We start from the raw sequence: 19,386 nt of genomic DNA, 5'->3' as shown, positions 1-19,386 counted from the left end.
AAGGTTCCTCAATGATCTCAATGATGGTGCTTTTAACAGTGTGTACTCCGCACAACTCTGACGAGTGCTAAGATGGAGTACTTTGGCCTTGTGAGAGTGATGGAAGGATGTGTGTATATATATATATGTGTGTGTGTGTGTGTGTGTGTGTGTGTGTGTGTGTGTGTGTGTTTGATTTTTGTCTTCGGGTCCCAGAACAGAAGAGGATATGGCCATGTAAACAGCAGAGCTACAGTCAGGCCATGACTTTCCTGCTTTGCCTTAATAAGGCAGTGTTTCTCTCTCTCTCTCTCTCTCTCTCTCTCTCTCTTTCTCTCTCTCTCTCTCTATCTCTCTCTCTCTCTCTCTCTCCCTCCCTCCCTCGGCCACATGGCTTGATTACATAATCATTATGTACATCTGCCGAAACTAAAACACACACACACACACACACACACACACTCCACTCGTAGGCTTGTAGATGTTCTTTGGCACTCAATAAAGGCCAAGCCATTTGCACGTGTAAACCTCAGTGACAGTATGGGAAGGAAGCCAGAGACCCTCATTTCTCCACTTGTGATGTCAGAGCTCAGCAGCCCTCAAACCTTCCAGGTGCTTAAACCACATTCAAGCCAAAAAAGCCTGTGAGCTGTAATGTTCTAGACAACGACTGGGTGAGAACACCTCCATAACATCAGCAGCAGGTCTTGTGGGGTGTTCCCGGTTTGGTACGCAGTGGCCAGCACCTAGCAGAAGTGCTCCGAGGCAAGACAGCCGGTGAACTGCCGGCAGGGTCATGGAGGCCCAAGGCTCTCACTGATGCTCACGGAGGTCCCATCTTACAACTTATAGGACTTAAAGGATCTGAAGGTGTCTAGATACCGCAGCAGGACACCGAGACACAAGGTCTTGTGGAGTCCATGCCTCGATGGGTCAGTGCTGTTTTGGTGGCACAAGAGGGACTTGCACTGTATTCGACAGGTGGTTTTAATGTTATGGCTGTTTAATATTATCTAGCACTTATAATTACTTACAATTTAGGAAAAAAAAAAAAAAATGACAGCCTGATGCAGACTCTTTATTTCTCTCTCATATCACTCAGTTGTTCCATCTCCTCCTCCTCCTCCTCCTCCTCCTCCTCCTCCTCGTCCTTGGCGGAGGCTCAGGCTGGGAGGGGTTTGTGGAGTACTCTAAAAAGTCCCACAGTGAAAAACTCGGAGAGTTGAGTGTGTGTTAAAGACGACAGCTCACACGGCTGGACTCTCCTGATCCCAAACGACCTCGTCTGGGATTCAGACACACTCACACGCTCTCGCGCCGTCGCACCGTCGCGGGCCAGGTGAGTTCCATCACCTTCTTCTGCACCTTCACCTTCAGCTTCTGCAGCAGCAATACTTACAGAGCAACACTTATAGATTACATATAGTAAAGCCATCTATACGAGCACTGCTTATAGATTATAGATATATTAGTCAAATCTAAAGTTTGTGGACACCCCTTCTAATCAATGCAATCAGCTACTTTAAGCTGCACCCATTGCTGACACAGATGTGCAAATGCACACACACACACAGCTTGTCTAGTCCCTGTAGAGAAGAAGTACTGCCAATAGAATAGGACTCTCTGGAGCAGATCAACATCATGACCCTATTGGCTCCATGCTGCCTAATAATGCCAGGCGTGGGCTAGAGGGGTATAAAGCCCCCCAGCATCGAGGAGCTGTGGAGCAGTGGAAGAACTGTAATCTCGGGAATTATGGAGGTGCTCCATCCAGTACTTTTGGGGTGGGGTGGGGTGGTGATCGTCATCCAACATCCTAGACCTCACTAGATGTTCCTCACAGCAATGCTGCTCTAAAATTGAGTAGAAAGTTTTCTTCCATGCACAGTAGAGACAGTTACTCCAACTCCAAAAGCAGGATACACTCTTCAGAGGAAGCAATGAATGAGCAGGTGTCCCAATACTTTTGTCCCTATATATATAGATATTGAAATGGTACATGAGCAGAAGAACGGGGATCATTATACTCACACACTCATAGTAAATAGACCCAACCACACTTGTTTATACAAAGACACCAACGCACATCGCTAGCTTTTAGAGGTGTGTGTGGGACGTGGGTTATTGTGAATAGTGTGTGTGGTAAGGCTGATTGTGTGTATTGTATTGTGTATCTTCATATTAGCCGTGACTCATCTTCTTCTAACTGTGTTGTAACTGCGTGGTGATGAGTTATTACGCTGGTGTTCTGCTGTAACTGAATCGAGGCTGTGGGATATTGGAGATGTATTATTTGGTGTGACAGTGGCAGTATACACAGCTGTTTACCTGGGCCATGACAAACATCTAAACATCTGCACCTGGTTTATCTAATCAGTCAAATCCATACAGTGTCTGGAGTTCGCAGAAAAGATCAGCACCCAAACCTTCCTCTGACTGTGCTCTCTTAACTGTGTTCTAACTGTGCCCTTTTAAAAGTGTTCTTCTAACAGTGTTCTTATTAATGTGCTCTTTTAACTGTGTTCTTCTGACTGTACTTTTAACTGTACTCTTCTAACTGTGCATGTCTGTGTTCTTTTATCTTCACTCTTTTAACTGTGCTTGTCTAACTGTGCTTGTCTAACTGTGCATGTCTGTGTTCTTTTATCTTCACTCTTTTAACTGTGCTCTTCTAACTGCAATTCTGTGTTCTGTGCTTTTCTAACTATGCTTTTCTAACTGTACTCTTTTAACTGTGCTCTTCTAACTGTGCTGTTTCAACTGTGCAATTCTAACTGTGTTCTTTTATCTGTGCATTTCTAACAATGCTCTTCTAACTGTACCATTCCAACTGTGCTCTTTTAACTGTGCAATTCTAACTATTCTCTTCTAACTGTACTCCGTTAACTGTGCTCTTCTAACTGTACTCTTCTAACTGTGCTCCTTTAACTGTGCTCTTCTAACTGTACTCTTTTAACTTTACTCTTCTAACTGTGCTCTTCTAACTGTGCTCTTCTATTTTTTAACTGTGCTCTTTTAACTGTACTCTTCTAACTGTGCTCTTCTAATTGTACTCCTTTAACTGTGCTCTTCTAACTGTACTCTTTTAACTGTGCTCTTCTAATTATTCTCTTCTAACTGTACTCCTTTAACTGTGCTCTTCTAACTGTACTTTTCTAACTGTACTCCTTTAACTGTGCTCTTCTAACTGTACTTTTCTAACTGTACTCTTTTAACTGTGCTCTTCTAACTGTACTTTTCTAACTTTACTCTTCTATTTTTTAACTGTGCTCTTTTAACTGTGCTCTTCTAACTATTCTCTTCTAACTGTACTCCTTTAATTGTGCTCTTCTAACTGTGTTCTTCTGTTTTTTTAACTGTGCTCTTCTAACTGTGTTCTTCTGTTTTTTTAACTGTGCTCTTCTAACTGTACTCTTTTGTTTTTTTTAACTGTGCTCTTTTAACTGTGCTCTTCTAACTGTACTCTTTTGTTTTTTTTTAACTGTGCTCTTTTAACTGTGCTCTTCTAACTGGGGTCTACTAACTGTGCTCTTCTAACTGTACTCTTCTTACTGTGCTCTTCTAATTTTACTCTTCTAACTGTGCTCTTTTAACTGTGTTCTTCTAACTGGGGTCTACTAAATGTGTTCTGTGTCTTCGAAGCAACAATCTCAATACCTTTACTGACCAACAGCTCATTTTGACCACTAACCTCCGTCTTTATGTTTATTTGGGTCAACTTTTTGTTGATCTGCTCCAGATGGTCCTATTCTTTTGGCAGTACTTCTCTACAAAAACTAGACAAGCTGTGTGTGTGTGTGCAGTGATGGGTGCAGCTTAAAGTAGCTGAATGCATTCATTAGAAGGGGTGTCCACAAATATTTGGACATATAGTGTGCTGAGATACAGTTTTTATGGCCACTGTATTTGATAGTACTGTACGAGTTGCAGGAGCTGAGGGTGTTATTGAAGGATTTCAGAAGCTCGTTATAAACACACATATTTTAAAAGCGTGTGTTTACAGTGTGGACACTCCGCAGACTCTCAGGGTGGCTCAGAGTGTGTGTTATGGTCCAGGGCCGCTCTGTGTGTGAGGGTATTAGGATCAATTGTCTTTACAGGCGAAACACTTGAGTTACAGGCCTGTATCCCTGCGCTATTTCAGCCCAAACGAACACACTCTGTGTTTACCCTGGGGTCGGCCTCTGATAGCAGCTCTTCCATTTAAGTCCTTCAGCTGCTCGCTGTGAGGCTGGAACGCACTGAATTCACCACAGTTTATCAGAGCCTCTGGAAAACTGCCCCAAGCCCATGAGTTCAAACCTAAAACAGGACATTTGGCCCATTAGTCCATTCAGGACTTATACACTTCTACTACAGTTTTACTGCAGAAGCTCCAGATCTCATCAGAACAGATAGAGCAGCTGAACATAAATCCAGTAAAAAGGAGAAACAAGAGTTTCTCATTCTGAAGAAAGAAAGTAGTGAGATCTTGTCGGTGAGCTAGTCTGAAGAACAGAGCTCGGTTCCTCCAGGGTTCTCCTGGACGCCCCCCAGTCCAGCCAGCACAGCGTGGAGGATGTGTTCAACTCCATCATCAGCAGCAGCAGCAGCAGCAGCAGCAGCAGCAGCAGCAGCTCACCTGTTTTACCATCATTAAGCCCTGATTTACCACCAAACCAGGTGTTGATCTGAGGAGAACTCTAAATAATACTAGACTAGAACCCTCACTCTCCTTCCTCCTCCCTCCCTCATGCTCTCTCCCTCACAGCCGTCAGGAGGGAAGGATGGACAGTGAAAAGGAGGGGAAGGTGGTCAGTGCATGTGCACTAACCCAGGAGCAGCTCGCCACCATACAGGACGAACAAGTGCTGAATGACATGGTGAGAGAGAACAGCAAACATCACACACACACACACACACACACACACATACACACAGGCTGTCCTCATACACACACTGGTGCAGCAGTCAGCAGGATTACAGCACCTTTTTTGGAATGAGAATGTTTGGGCAAGTGTTCAATTTCTGTGTATGTGTGTGTGTGTGTGTGTGTGTGTGTGTGTGTGTGTGTGTGTGTGGGTGTGTGTGGGTGTGTGGGTGTGTGATGCATACAGAAAAAGATAAACTTACAATGTGTTTTAGTTTATCGCACTTAAAACTGTGATGTGATGAGCTCAGCGAGACCGAGTGACTTCACATCACACCTAAACTGATTACCATTAACCATTAACTGTGTGTGTGTGTGTGTGTGTGTGTGTAATGCAGATAAGAAAATATCTGGATCACTTCATCTGGATCACTGTTCATCAAAATTCTTTAAATTCTAGATGTATCATTTATTACCTACCATGTTTTTTTTAATATCCACTATGAATCTACTATACTAATCTACCATATCCATCATTTGTTATCTACTATTAATTATTAAGAAACCCCTGACAATTATTATGTTTCTACCATGAATTATTCAATATTCTCTATGATCCATCTGCTATGTAACACTTTTTAATATTTATTATTTATTTAATATAACACACTTTTTTCTGCATCTGCTAGAAAGCTTTATCAACTATTAATGATTGAGAATCTAGTATCAATTATTCAGTAACTACTATTGTTTATGCAGTATATATGTTGAATTATATATATATATATTCATTATATTCATTATCCACCATGAATTATTCACTATCCACTGTGAATTATTTAGTATCTACTACAAAGTATTTAATACCAATTATGAAATTTTCAGTATCCACTTTTGAAATATTTAGTGCCTTCCATGAATTATTCACTATCCGCTATGAATTATTCAGCATCCGCTATGAATTATTCACTATCCACTATGAATTATTCACTATCCGCTATGAATTATTCAGCATCCACTATAAATTATTAACTATCCGCTATGAATTATTCAGCATCCACTATGTATTATTTACTATCCACTATGAATTATTCAGCATCCGCAATTAATTATTTAGTATCCGCTATGAATAGTTTAGTATCTACTATAAATGATTCAGTATCCACTATGAATTATGTAGTGCCTTCCATGAATTACTTAGTACCCTCAATGATTTATTCTGTATGTACTAGGAATTATTCAATATCCACTATGAATTATTCACTATTTACTATGAATTGTTTTGTATCCTGTCTAAATTATTTAGTCTTTACTCTGAATTATTCAGCATCCGCTATGAATTATTTAGTATGCACTATAATGTATTCAGTAATCATTATAACTATGTGAACAGACAGTTCAAAAGGTTAACTATACTATATGTGTGTGTGTGTGTGCGTGTGTGTGTGTGTGTGTGTGTGTTAGCTGGACAAGGCTGCGGATTTTGAGGAAAGAAGAATGATTCGTGCTGCCATGAGAGAGCTGCTGAAGAAAAAGCGGGGTGAGGTGAAGGTCATATCACTCAACTACTGACCAAACATGGCCAGCAGCTCCACACTGCTCAGAGCAGTGGTCATTTCATATGAAGGGCCGGAGCATTACTGGCAGAATCACAGCCATTAACCACAATAGCAGTAAGAGCTCCTCAGCTCCTCAGGACAGATGTTGTCATAACATGTTCTGAGTGGCTCGGTCCTGATGGTGGGCTTGTTTATCAGGTCGCTTTGAGAAACTGAGTTGTGACATCTTGTTTACGGCGTCCCCTCACACGGACGTGTGTGTTTGTTCCTGTCTGGACCTTCAGAGCAGCGGGACCGTGAGCGGGCAGAGCGTCAGCAGGACCTGCGTCAGCGGGGTGTGTGTGCTGGACACAGCCCAGCTGGACAGAACATGGGCCAGAAACCGGCAAACGGACCGGGCAGCACCCAGCAACACACACACAGTGAGTTTCCATCACATCAAAAGGCTTACACACACACACTCGATACTCACTGATCATTTCTAATGAGAGGTTTCCTTGTTTTAGGGTGCACCCATTGTTGCCACAGAGGTTACAACACACACACACACACACACATACATACACACACACTTACAGAAGCCCATGCTCACCATGCCAAACCAAGCATCAGCTAGAGAGCTGTAAAGCACCAGTACCGGACTGTGTAGCAGTTCAAGCACATGCTAGAAATACTGCCAATAGAATAGGACCCTCTGGAGCAGATAAATAATGGGCTAGTAGAGGGGTATAAAGCCCCTCAGCAATAAGCTATGGAGCAGTGGAAGAACTGTGTTCTCTGGAATGATAGTGGTGGAGCTCCATCCAGTACTTTTGGGATGAGTTGGGATAAGTTGGGGATGATAAAGTGGGGTGTTGACATTCAATCAAAATGCAATCAAATCCTCACAGCAATGCTCTTCCAATATCTAGTAGAAAGCCTTCTTCCCTGGAGAGTAGAGATAGATACTTCGATTCCCAACTTTTTAAAAACATTGATTGCAGAAGAAACAAAGAATGAGCAGGTGTCCCAATACTTTTGTCCATTTAGTGTACACTAGAGCAGGTTAGAACACTGCTATAAATGTTCACTGGAAACAGCTCTGGACCTGCATCATCTCTCAGTTCATCCCCTAGTCAGTCACTCTCTGAATTTCTGCCGTCTGTCTCTATTCTGGGGTGTGTTGATCTTCTTGTTTTCTCCCTGAGCAGGAGCAGCTCTGACAAAGCCTCCAAATCCATCAGCAGCAGGTTCCAGCCCTCAGGCACCGGCCAGGTGGGAGTTTTACTGCAACTCGGATGCTGGTAGCAGTCGTGTGTTAGACAGTGAAGGCCAGTCTTCAATCATTTCTTACCCCTATTTCCTCCCTGATATTACCCAACCCACTCGATAGTAGGGTGAAGACTGACACCTGCGCAACCACCCATTGCCCCTTTTCGAACCGCTGCTGATGCAACAGCAAGACCAATGGCTAGCATTGGCTAGCAGACACCCGTGCCGGCCAGCATCACACCGGAGTGATTTGGGAAGAGGGAGCGAGCCGTTTACCCATCCTGAGAGAGCAGGATCAATTGTGCTCTCTCTGGCTCCAGCTACTGATGGCAGACAGCATGGAGACCCCGGATTTGAGCCACTATCCTTGGGTCACAGTGGAAGCCCCTTAGTCCAATGGATCACTCAAATCCCCCAAGTCTATCCATTTTAAAGGGGCACTGCTTCCCAAACCGTAATTCATGAGTCACGAATCAGCGAATCAGCTTCAGTATAGCAGCTCTCAGAGGGAGAGAGCAGGAGCAGGAGGCCGGGGTTTGATGGATCCCCACTCGGTAGGCTGCATACCTTACACAGTATGCTAGGCCTGTTAGCATCAGCAAACAGAAAGCGTTTGACTGGTGTGTGGCAGCTTTCAGTTCGCCACCTACTGGAGATATTCTGAACTGCAATACCAAAAATATTTTATATATATAATATTACAACATAATTTCATTATTTAATTATTCAATTATTTTATGTTAAAACATAATAACCTTTTTGAGCAATGACAAATTACTATATATATATATATATATATATATATATATATATATATATATATATATATATATATATATATATACCTGATTGATCCGCTTACATGGGAAACTAGTGATTTTTCAGGCTAGGCTAGTCTGGGAGCAATACAGCATTGCTGGAGCACCTGGGGGAACTGAACCTATGACCTTCTGGTTGCTGGCTTACACTCGCTAGGTTACCCCAGAATGTAGTTCTGCAGTTTATATATATATTTACATACCATAACATTAATACCACTGACAAGTAAAGTGAATAACACTGATGATCTGCCCCCAGTGGCACCTGTTAAGGGGAGGATCTACATATTAGGCAGCGAGTGAACAGTCAGTTCTTGAAGGTGATGAAGGTGCTGAAGCAGGAAAAATGGACAAGCGTAAGAATCTGAGACACTTTGACAAGAACCAAACTGTGGGGTGTTCCCGGTACACAGTGGTCCGTACCTACCAAAAGCTCTCCAAGGATGGATAACCAGTGAACCATTGACAAGGTCATGGAGGTCCCACTTCACTTCACAACTTACAGGACTTGAAGGATCTGCTGCTAATGTCTTGGTGCCAGAGACCACAGCAGGACACCTTCAGAGGGATATGGCTGGGATGGTCAGCTCTGTTGTGGTGGCACAACAAGGGGGGCATGCTCAATATTAGGCATGTGGTATTAATGTTATGGCTGATTGGTGTATATAACCACCATGTCAGTGAAGTTAAATGCTTAAATATTTATTTGTCTGGTTCAATGTTCAATTTCACTTTTATAGTAAACCTTGTCTATGGTTCTTTTGAGAATCCTATTTGTTCTGTGGTTCTGTATAGCACCAAAAAAGGGGGCCTACTATTGTATTGAGCCAAAGAACCCCTAAGGAGAGTACTTCTTAGTACTTAGTGAGTGTTCTTAGTACAACTGTGTGTGAACCAGCAAGTGTGAGCCAGCAACCAGAAGGTCATAGGTTCAGTTCCCCCCGGTGCTCCAGCAATCCTGTATTGCTCCCAGACTAGCCTAGCTCTTGTAAGTGGATCAATCAGGTATAGTAAAAGTTCCCAGTGAGACATCACTGTCTGGAAATGTCTGCCTGCGTCCACTGACCGTCCCCTCAGCACTGCCCGGCTGAACATTCCTTTTAAATACGTCCTCATTTCTCATCTCCTTGTCTCATTCCTCCACACAGTCCGGCCCGTTCCCCAGCTGTCGGGGTCAGAGTTCCCCGCAGCTCAGCGCTCGGCGGTCCAAACACCAAAGACGTCAAACAGATGCTGCTGGACTGGTGCAGAGCCAAGACTGAACCATACGAGGCGAGTGCAGGGGGGGGAGGTAAAATTACTGTGACCTCTACAGTAATAACGGCACCTACCATTTCTGTCCTCAGCCTTTATAATCCGTCTGTGGAGCATATTTTATTCTCTCTTATGAATCATAAGCTAACCTTTAGAATAATTAAGAGTTATTTTTGTGGGTTTGCTATACATTCTCATCACATTACATAATTATTCATATGTTGCATAACTGCATACGTACATAACTACATAATTGATTGTGTTGTTAGTTATGTAATGAATACATTTACCTTTCATTTACTGTACATTCTGTATCGAGTTTACTGCTTGCTCCGGAGTCACACAGTGAGAGTAACACGGCAGGAGTGTGAAAGAGTGTCTTTCTGTCTGGAAATAGGGGGTGGACATCCAGAATTTTTCATCCAGTTGGGCAGATGGCCTGGCGTTCTGTGCCCTGGTGCACAGGTTTTTCCCCGAAGGCTTTGATTACTGCACACTGGACCCATACGACCGCAGGGCAAACTTTGAGAAGGCCTTTAAAACTGCAGAGTAAGACCTGTACACATAACATCCAGTATAATGTCTAAATGTGGCCTCTGGGGTGGGTAAACATAGGCCTGTTGGGATACAGTACCATACTTTCACTATAGTACAGTTTCAGCTCTTTAATTGAGTTAGATTGAGATACAGTACCATACTTTCACTATAGTACAGTTTCAGCTCTTTAATTGAGTTAGATTGGGATACAGTACCATACTTTCACTATAGTACAGTTTCAGCTCTTTAATTGAGTTAGATTGGGGTACAGTACCATACTTCCACTATAGTACAGTTTCTGCTCTTTTAATTGAGTTAGATTGGGATACAGTACTGTACTTTCACTATAGTACAGTTTCAGCTCTGTAATTGAGTTAGATTGGGATACAGTACCATACTTTCACTATAGTACAGTTTCTGCTCTTTAATTGAGTTAGATTGGGATACAGTACCATACTTTCACTATAGTACAGTTTCAGCTCTTTAATTGAGTTAGATTGAGTTAGATACAGTACCATACTTTCACTATAGTACAGTTTCTGCTCTTTAATTGAGTTAGATTGAGTTAGATACAGTACCATACTTTCACTATAGTACAGTTTCTGCTCTTTAATTGAGTTAGATTGGGATACAGTACCATACTTTCACTATAGTACAGTTTCAGCTCTTTAATTGAGTTAGATTGAGTTAGATACAGTACCATACTTTCACTATAGTACAGTTTCTGCTCTTTAATTGAGTTAGATTGAGTTAGATACAGTACCATACTTTCACTATAGTACAGTTTCTGCTCTTTAATTGAGTTAGATTGAGTTAGATACAGTACCATACTTTCACTATAGTACAGTTTCAGCTCTTTAATTGAGTTAGATTGGGATACAGTACCATACTTTCACTATAGTACAGTTTCTGCTCTTTAATTAAGTTAGATTGGGATACAGTACCATACTTTCACTATAGTACAGTTTCTGCTCTTTTAATTGAGTTAGATTGGGATACAGTACTGTACTTTCACTATAGTACAGTTTCAGCTCTTTAATTGAGTTAGATTGAGATACAGTACCATACTTTCACTATAGTACAGTTTCAGCTCTTTAATTGAGTTAGATTGGGATACAGTACCATACTTTCACTATAGTACAGTTTCAGCTCTTTAATTGAGTTAGATTGGGGTACAGTACCATACTTCCACTATAGTACAGTTTCTGCTCTTTTAATTGAGTTAGATTGGGATACAGTACTGTACTTTCACTATAGTACAGTTTCAGCTCTGTAATTGAGTTAGATTGGGATACAGTACCATACTTTCACTATAGTACAGTTTCTGCTCTTTAATTGAGTTAGATTGGGATACAGTACCATACTTTCACTATAGTACAGTTTCAGCTCTTTAATTGAGTTAGATTGAGTTAGATACAGTACCATACTTTCACTATAGTACAGTTTCTGCTCTTTAATTGAGTTAGATTGAGTTAGATACAGTACCATACTTTCACTATAGTACAGTTTCAGCTCTTTAATTGAGTTAGATTGGGATACAGTACCATACTTTCACTATAGTACAGTTTCTGCTCTTTAATTAAGTTAGATTGGGATACAGTACCATACTTTCACTATAGTACAGTTTCTGCTCTTTTAATTGAGTTAGATTGGGATACAGTACTGTACTTTCACTATAGTACAGTTTCAGCTCTTTAATTGAGTTAGATTGAGATACAGTACCATACTTTCACTATAGTACAGTTTCAGCTCTTTAATTGAGTTAGATTGGGATACAGTACCATACTTTCACTATAGTACAGTTTCAGCTCTTTAATTGAGTTAGATTGGGGTACAGTACCATACTTCCACTATAGTACAGTTTCTGCTCTTTTAATTGAGTTAGATTGGGATACAGTACTGTACTTTCACTATAGTACAGTTTCAGCTCTGTAATTGAGTTAGATTGGGATACAGTACCATACTTTCACTATAGTACAGTTTCAGCTCTTTAATTGAGTTAGATTGGGATGCAGTACCATACTTTCACTATAGTACAGTTTCTGCTCTTTAATTGAGTTAGATTGAGTTAGATACAGTACCATACTTTCACTATAGTACAGTTTCAGCTCTTTAATTGAGTTAGATTGGGATACAGTACCATACTTTCACTATAGTACAGTTTCTGCTCTTTAATTAAGTTAGATTGGGATACAGTACCATACTTTCACTATAGTACAGTTTCAGCTCTTTAATTGAGTTAGATTGGGATACAGTACCATACTTTCACTATAGTACAGTTTCTGCTCTTTAATTAAGTTAGATTGGGATACAGTACCATACTTTCACTATAGTACAGTTTCTGCTCTTTTAATTGAGTTAGATTGGGATACAGTACTGTACTTTCACTATAGTACAGTTTCAGCTCTTTAATTGAGTTAGATTGAGATACAGTACCATACTTTCACTATAGTACAGTTTCAGCTCTTTAATTGAGTTAGATTGGGATACAGTACCATACTTTCACTATAGTACAGTTTCAGCTCTTTAATTGAGTTAGATTGGGGTACAGTACCATACTTCCACTATAGTACAGTTTCTGCTCTTTTAATTGAGTTAGATTGGGATACAGTACTGTACTTTCACTATAGTACAGTTTCAGCTCTGTAATTGAGTTAGATTGGGATACAGTACCATACTTTCACTATAGTACAGTTTCAGCTCTTTAATTGAGTTAGATTGAGTTAGATACAGTACCATACTTTCACTATAGTACAGTTTCTGCTCTTTAATTGAGTTAGATTGGGATGCAGTACCATACTTTCACTATAGTACAGTTTCTGCTCTTTAATTGAGTTAGATTGAGTTAGATACAGTACCATACTTTCACTATAGTACAGTTTCAGCTCTTTAATTGAGTTAGATTGGGATACAGTACCATACTTTCACTATAGTACAGTTTCTGCTCTTTAATTAAGTTAGATTGGGATACAGTACCATACTTTCACTATAGTACAGTTTCTGCTCTTTTAATTGAGTTAGATTGGGATACAGTACTGTACTTTCACTATAGTACAGTTTCAGCTCTGTAATTGAGTTAGATTGGGATACAGTACCATACTTTCACTATAGTACAGTTTCTGCTCTTTAATTGAGTTAGATTGGGATACAGTACCATACTTTCACTATAGTACAGTTTCAGCTCTTTAATTGAGTTAGATTGAGTTAGATACAGTACCATACTTTCACTATAGTACAGTTTCAGCTCTTTAATTGAGTTAGATTGGGATGCAGTACTATACTTTCACTATAGTACAGTTTCAGCTCTTTAACTGAGTTAGATTGGGATACAGTACCATACTTTCACTATAGTACAGTTTCAGCTCTTTAACTGAGTTAGATTGGGATACAGTACCATACTTTCACTATAGTACAGTTTCAGCTCTTTAATTGAGTTAGATTGGGATACAGTACCATACTTTCACTATAGTACAGTTTCAGCTCTTTAATTGAGTTAGATTGGGATACAGTACCATACTTTCACTATAGTACAGTTTCAGCTCTTTTAATTAAGTTAGATTGGGATACAGTACCATACTTTCACTATAGTACAGTTTCAGCTCTTTTAATTGAGTTAGATTGGGATACAGTACTCATATTTACAGTATCTCACTACAGTTAGCTTTCTGCTTTTTTCAGTCCCTGCGGCAGTGACCCATAATTGTGTGTGAATGTGGCTTGGTGGGGTGGGTATTGACTTGTATGTGTGGTGTGTGTGTGTGTGTGTGTGTGTGTGTGAATGCTGTCTGTTGGGGTGGGTATTGATTTTTGTGTGTGTGTGTGTGTGTGTACAGGCACTGACGCAGGCATGTGTATATATGTGTATGCGTCTAGTGATGTGCCTCCAGTGCACACACACGGTGTGTGTGTGTGTGTATGTGTGTGTGTGTGAACTGTGATCTAGTAGCATCAGTGCTTGTGTATAAATACTACCAGCATCCAATACAATGACTGTGATCTGCGTATGTGTGTGTGTGTGCGTGTGAATGTGGCCTGTTGGGCTGAATGCATGGACACTGGCTCACGTGTAAATGTGTGTGTGTGTGTGTGTATGTGTGTGTGCAGAAGACTGGCTGACTGCGCTCCTCTCCTGGACGTTGATGACCTGCTGCGGATGCGAGAGCCAGATTGGAAGTGTGTGTACACCTACATACAGGAGTTCTACCGCTGCCTAGTGGAGAAGGGCCTCGTCAAGACCAAAAAGAAAACCCCCTAACGACCAAACACACAAACACACACACACACAGTCCTAAAGGTGAGTTAATACACACACAGTGAACCTGCCTTAAAGGAATAGTCCAGCAGTTTTTTTCATGAACCCTCCCTGCCTTAGATCTGCCCACACTTTGAGGAAGTGTGTGACGTTGAAGTGAATAACACTAATGATCTGTCAGGGGGTGGATCTACTGAGACCAAGAACCAAACTGTGATGTTCTAGACAATAACTGGGTCAGAACATCTCCAAAACATCAGACAGGTCTTGTGAGGTGTTCCTGGTATGCAGTGGTCAGTACCTACCAAATGTTTTCCAGGAAAAGATACAGAAGGTCATGGAGGTCACACCTCACAACTTACAGGACTTAAAGGATCTGCTGCTAACTCTAGGCTTGGTGCCAGATACCACAGCAGGACACCTTCAGGGGTCTTGTGGAGTCCATGCTCTGATGGGCCAGAGCTGTTTTAGTGGCACGAGGGGGGTACACAATATTAAGCAGGTGGTTTTAATGTTGTGGTTGATTGGTACATAGTGATACAGACCACTATGGGTGCAGCCTATTGTTTCCAACCACATATAACACTGAAGAGCTTCACAGATTTACATGTGTAGTGTCTTGCTGAACTTTCTCACTGTGTGTAAAGCACTTTGAGCTGCTACCTGCATGAATAGTGCTCTAAAAATTAAGCTTATTGTTATTAATAATTGTATTTTTCTTGCCTTTGTTGTTGTTAAAAGCTGTGGTTTCAAATTTGCATCGCATTACAAACTCGTATTTGCAGGATTCAGCAACTGCCCATTGAATCCTGTTATAAGGAAGCTCTAATCAGCAGGTTTTCAGTGTATTTGTAAAGTTATGGGAGTATACTGAAATGATCGTCCATTTTAACTGACCATATCATACAGATACAGGAGCAGACTGAGGGCAGGTTGGAACCACACTGGATTATTCCTTTAAGTTGAATGTGAAGCCTATGTGTGCAGGAGGCTATGTGCATGGGAACAGGGTGATTACACTGTGTGTGTGTGTGAGAGAGAGAGAGAGAGAGAGTGAGAGAGAGAAAAGGAACGCAGCTGAGTGGTGAGATTGCATCTGTATTAATCTCACTCAGCACAGAGAGAGTGTGTATGTGTGTGTATGTGTGTGTGTGTGTGTGTGTGTGTGTGTGTTTGTATGCTTGAATGGCTTTTTATGGTGCTGTTTCTGCCTGTGCTGGAAGCTGAAAGTCACCGTGCTTATTAAGGAGATTAGATCTGAACTCAGAGTGATGTTTACCCCATATTTATCTGACGTTTAAAAATATCCACCTTTCAGCACAGAACCGTTACGTACGCCTGCGGAAAACCGGTCCCTACATCATCAGGGAGGAGAATATGTCACATCCAGGAACAGTGGCAGTGATATTTTCAGAAAGCTGCTGTTTAGCTGTATAAAGTCAGCCCATGAGGACTTATATAGTAAGAGGAAATATATAGTCTTTATTAACAGATTTAAACTTACTCTATATGTCCAAATGTTTGTGGACACCCCTTTTAACAAAGGCATGCAGCTACTTTAAAGTTACACCCATTGCTGACACACATGTTGTCTAGTCCCTGTAAAGAACTATTGCCAACAGACAGCAGATAAACCTAGATGAACCTGTTGACTCCATGCTGCCTGATGCCAGGTGTGGGCTAGAGGGGTATAAAGCCCTCCAGCGTTGAGGAACGCTCCAGAACGTTCTCTGGAATGATGGATGGTGGAGCTCCATCTAAGAGTTATGAGTGATGATCCAACATCCTGATCTCACTATTGCTCTTGTCTCTGCATGCAATCAAATCCTCACAGCAATGTTCCTCCAAAATATATTAGAAAGCCTTCTTCTCTGGACAGTAGAGACAGTCACTCCAACAAAAGTAGGATCAGCTCTTTTTAATACCCTTGATATCAGCAGAAACAATGAAAGAGCAGGTGTCCCAATACTTTTGGCCACATCGTATATGCTCTGTTTTGACTTCAGCTGTGGTATAAGATCTACCATGATGAGATTTTAGGACTGTTGGAGGCTTCTTTACTCATCCTGAGGTTCTGCTGTTGGGCTGGACTTGCTAGGATGGTCAGATCTGGTCATGTTGGTCAGCTGTTCCTCTTGTAGATGATTTAGTGGACAGTGGAACAGCGGCTGATCTTTAAATGTTCTGCTGATCTGAGACTCCTCTGCATCTCCACCCTTCTTTCTGAAGGCCTCTGAGAGCTCTCTGGATCTGGTCATGATGGTGATCTTCTTCACCCCTCACTTCAACCATCAATCAAGAGCAGACCAGACTAAACGTCTGAGGTTTAAATAAGACTCCAGAATAATCCTCTCCAACCATGTTCTGATCATCTGCAGCTGATGTTCTGCACATTTGAAGGAGTAATAAGTAGTGTTGCTCACATGAAGATCAAACGTCCAGATGTTTAAAGATGTTCAGAAAGGTTCTAATGGAGTGTCCTCATTTGTTTCACAGCAGAAAGAGGCCAGAGCTCACCAAACCTTTCCTGTGTGTGTCTTCAGTGAAGCAGCTGAGATCCAAAGGAGGTGGAGTGGTGGAGTGCTACAGGAGAGCTGCAGGCCAGCATACACACACTCACACACACACACATGCACACGCTTCCTCAGGGACAGAGAGACGCCTCCTTCAGTCCTGTAAGAGAATTCGTACGCCCGTTAAGCCAGTGTTTAAACCCTGTGTGTGTGTTTCAGTGCTGTAATGGGTTGAGGTGTGCGCTGTATGTTAGAGCTGTATCTCCAAATAAAACTCTTCATTTGTCACAATCATTTTACCCAGAATTCCCAAAACTGACACGTCTCTCACACTGCTTGAAACCCTCTGTTTATAAGGTGGTCCTCACTGATGTCTCTCTGATGCTCCACATGCACAGACCTTTCCTCTGTCAGAAACTCTCATTCTGAACAGCAAACACAGTGTGTACTGTGGCAAATGTATCAAATGTCCAGATGTTTAAATATGTTTTAAAAAGACATTTAAAGAAGGTTTTCATGAGGTGTCCTGATTTTTTCATATGTCACACATCACTCGTGTTATATCCTCACTGGGGCCCACAACTACATTGGTAACCCAGCTGGGGCCCAGAATTGCAGCCTAACTGGGGCCTAAATTGAGCCTATGTTGTAGTAAAACTGCGGCTACAACTGTAGCCTAACTGGGCCCTATGACTTTAGCTTAACTGGGGCCTACAATTGAAGCTGGACCTACAACTGTAGCCTAAATGGGGCCTACAATTGTAGCTGGACCTACAACTGTAGCCTAAATAGGGCCTACAACTGTAGCCTAACTGGGTTCTACAACTGTAGCCTAACTGGGTCCTACAACTGTAGCCTAACTGGGCCCTACAACTGTAGCCTAACTGGGGCCCACAATTTTAACCAGCTGGGGCCTATAACTGTAGCCCAAATGGAGCCTATATTGTAGTGAAACTGGGTCCTACAACTGTAGCCTAACTGGGGCCTACAACTGAAGCTGGACCTACAACTGTAGCCTAACTGGGGCCCACAATTGTAACCAGCTGGGGCCTATAACTGTAGCCTAAATAGGGCCTACAACTGTAGCCTAACTGGGTCCTACAACTGTAGCCTAACTGGGCCCTACAACTGTAGCCTAACTGGGGCCCACAATTTTAACCAGCTGGGGCCTATAACTGTAGCCCAAATGGAGCCTATATTGTAGTGAAACTGGGTCCTACAACTGTAGCCTAACTGGGCCCTACTACTGTAGCCTAAATGGGGCCTATGTTGTAGTGAAACTGGGTCCTACAACTGTAGCCCAACATGGGTCCTACAATTGAAGCTGGACCCACATCTGTAGCCCAACCTATAATTGTACTGGTTTCCACTAGGCAGACGATTTTTAAGTATGTTTATTAAAGAGAAAGGCTTTCAGGGGGTGTTTTTTTTGTTTGTTTGTTTTACATATGACTGTTTTATCCTAACTGGGGCCCACAGTGGTAACCCAACTGGAGTCTACAAATGTAGCCTAACTGGGCTCCAGAGTGGTAATCAAGCTGGGGTCCAGAAATGCAGTCTAGCTGGCGCCCATAGTGGTAGCCTAACTGGGGCCTACACCTGTAGTCTAACTAGGGCCTAAAAAAGCAGCCTGGGCTCCACAATAATAACCTAACTGGAGTACTGTAGCCTAACTGGGGCCCACATCTGTAGCCCTGCTGGTCCCACACCTATAGCCTAATTGTGGCCCACGACAGTAGTGTAACTAAAATCCACAATCTCAACCCAACTGGGACCCCACAGCCATGACCCACCACAAGCAAAGGCAGCTTGCAACAATCAGGGAATATAGAGCTATCTAGAACCCTCAAACCATTACCTTTACTAAAGTACACCTGAAACAGTACATTTATCCATTAGTCCCTATAAACCACTGACTGTCCTCATACGGACCTGTGTGTGTGTGTGTGTGTGTGTGTGTGTGTGTGATGTTTGAGAAGTGCTTGTAGCTCGTGCGTTTCAGTGACGACTACATCTCGTAGCTGTATTTTAATGACGTTGTTTCGCGTTATGTGTTTTTATCCCACCCGTTTTCCAACAAGTCCCGCCTCATGTCGTCAACGATTGGCTGGTTAGGATCCTGCCTCCTGCACTAGGATTGGCTAGTACGATGCTCTCAGGTAACGTGGGATGCCTCTGCAAACTTCAGAATATCCAATTAAAAGCAGTTACTAACAGGTGATATTAGTTTCACTTTAATTTGAATAAAAATAAATAATATAATATCATAAAATAATATGTATTATTACATTACATGGCCAAATGTTTTCGGACACCCCTTCTAATGAATGCATTCAGTTACTTTAATTGATTGCTGACACAGATGTGCAAATGC

General features: G+C 41.8%; 1 protein-coding gene across 1 annotated transcript; it reads left to right on the top strand.

Moving 5' to 3' along the window:
- Positions 1-1,216: 1,216 nt before the first annotated feature.
- smtna (smoothelin a) lies at positions 1,217-17,481 on the top strand. Its single transcript, XM_072658923.1, has 9 exons — positions 1,217-1,318; positions 4,730-4,841; positions 6,293-6,368; positions 6,672-6,809; positions 7,578-7,641; positions 9,605-9,728; positions 10,108-10,259; positions 14,352-14,541; positions 16,996-17,481. Exons 2-8 carry the CDS (start codon positions 4,746-4,748, stop codon positions 14,500-14,502), a joined length of 801 nt encoding a protein of 266 aa, XP_072515024.1. The 5' UTR covers positions 1,217-1,318; positions 4,730-4,745; the 3' UTR covers positions 14,503-14,541; positions 16,996-17,481.
- The last annotated feature ends 1,905 nt before the right edge of the window (positions 17,482-19,386 follow it).

Source organism: Salminus brasiliensis, chromosome 16, assembly GCF_030463535.1.
Source record: "Salminus brasiliensis chromosome 16, fSalBra1.hap2, whole genome shotgun sequence".
Classification (NCBI taxonomy): Eukaryota; Metazoa; Chordata; class Actinopteri; order Characiformes; family Bryconidae; genus Salminus; species Salminus brasiliensis.
This window is presented reverse-complemented; position numbering and strand designations above follow the sequence as displayed.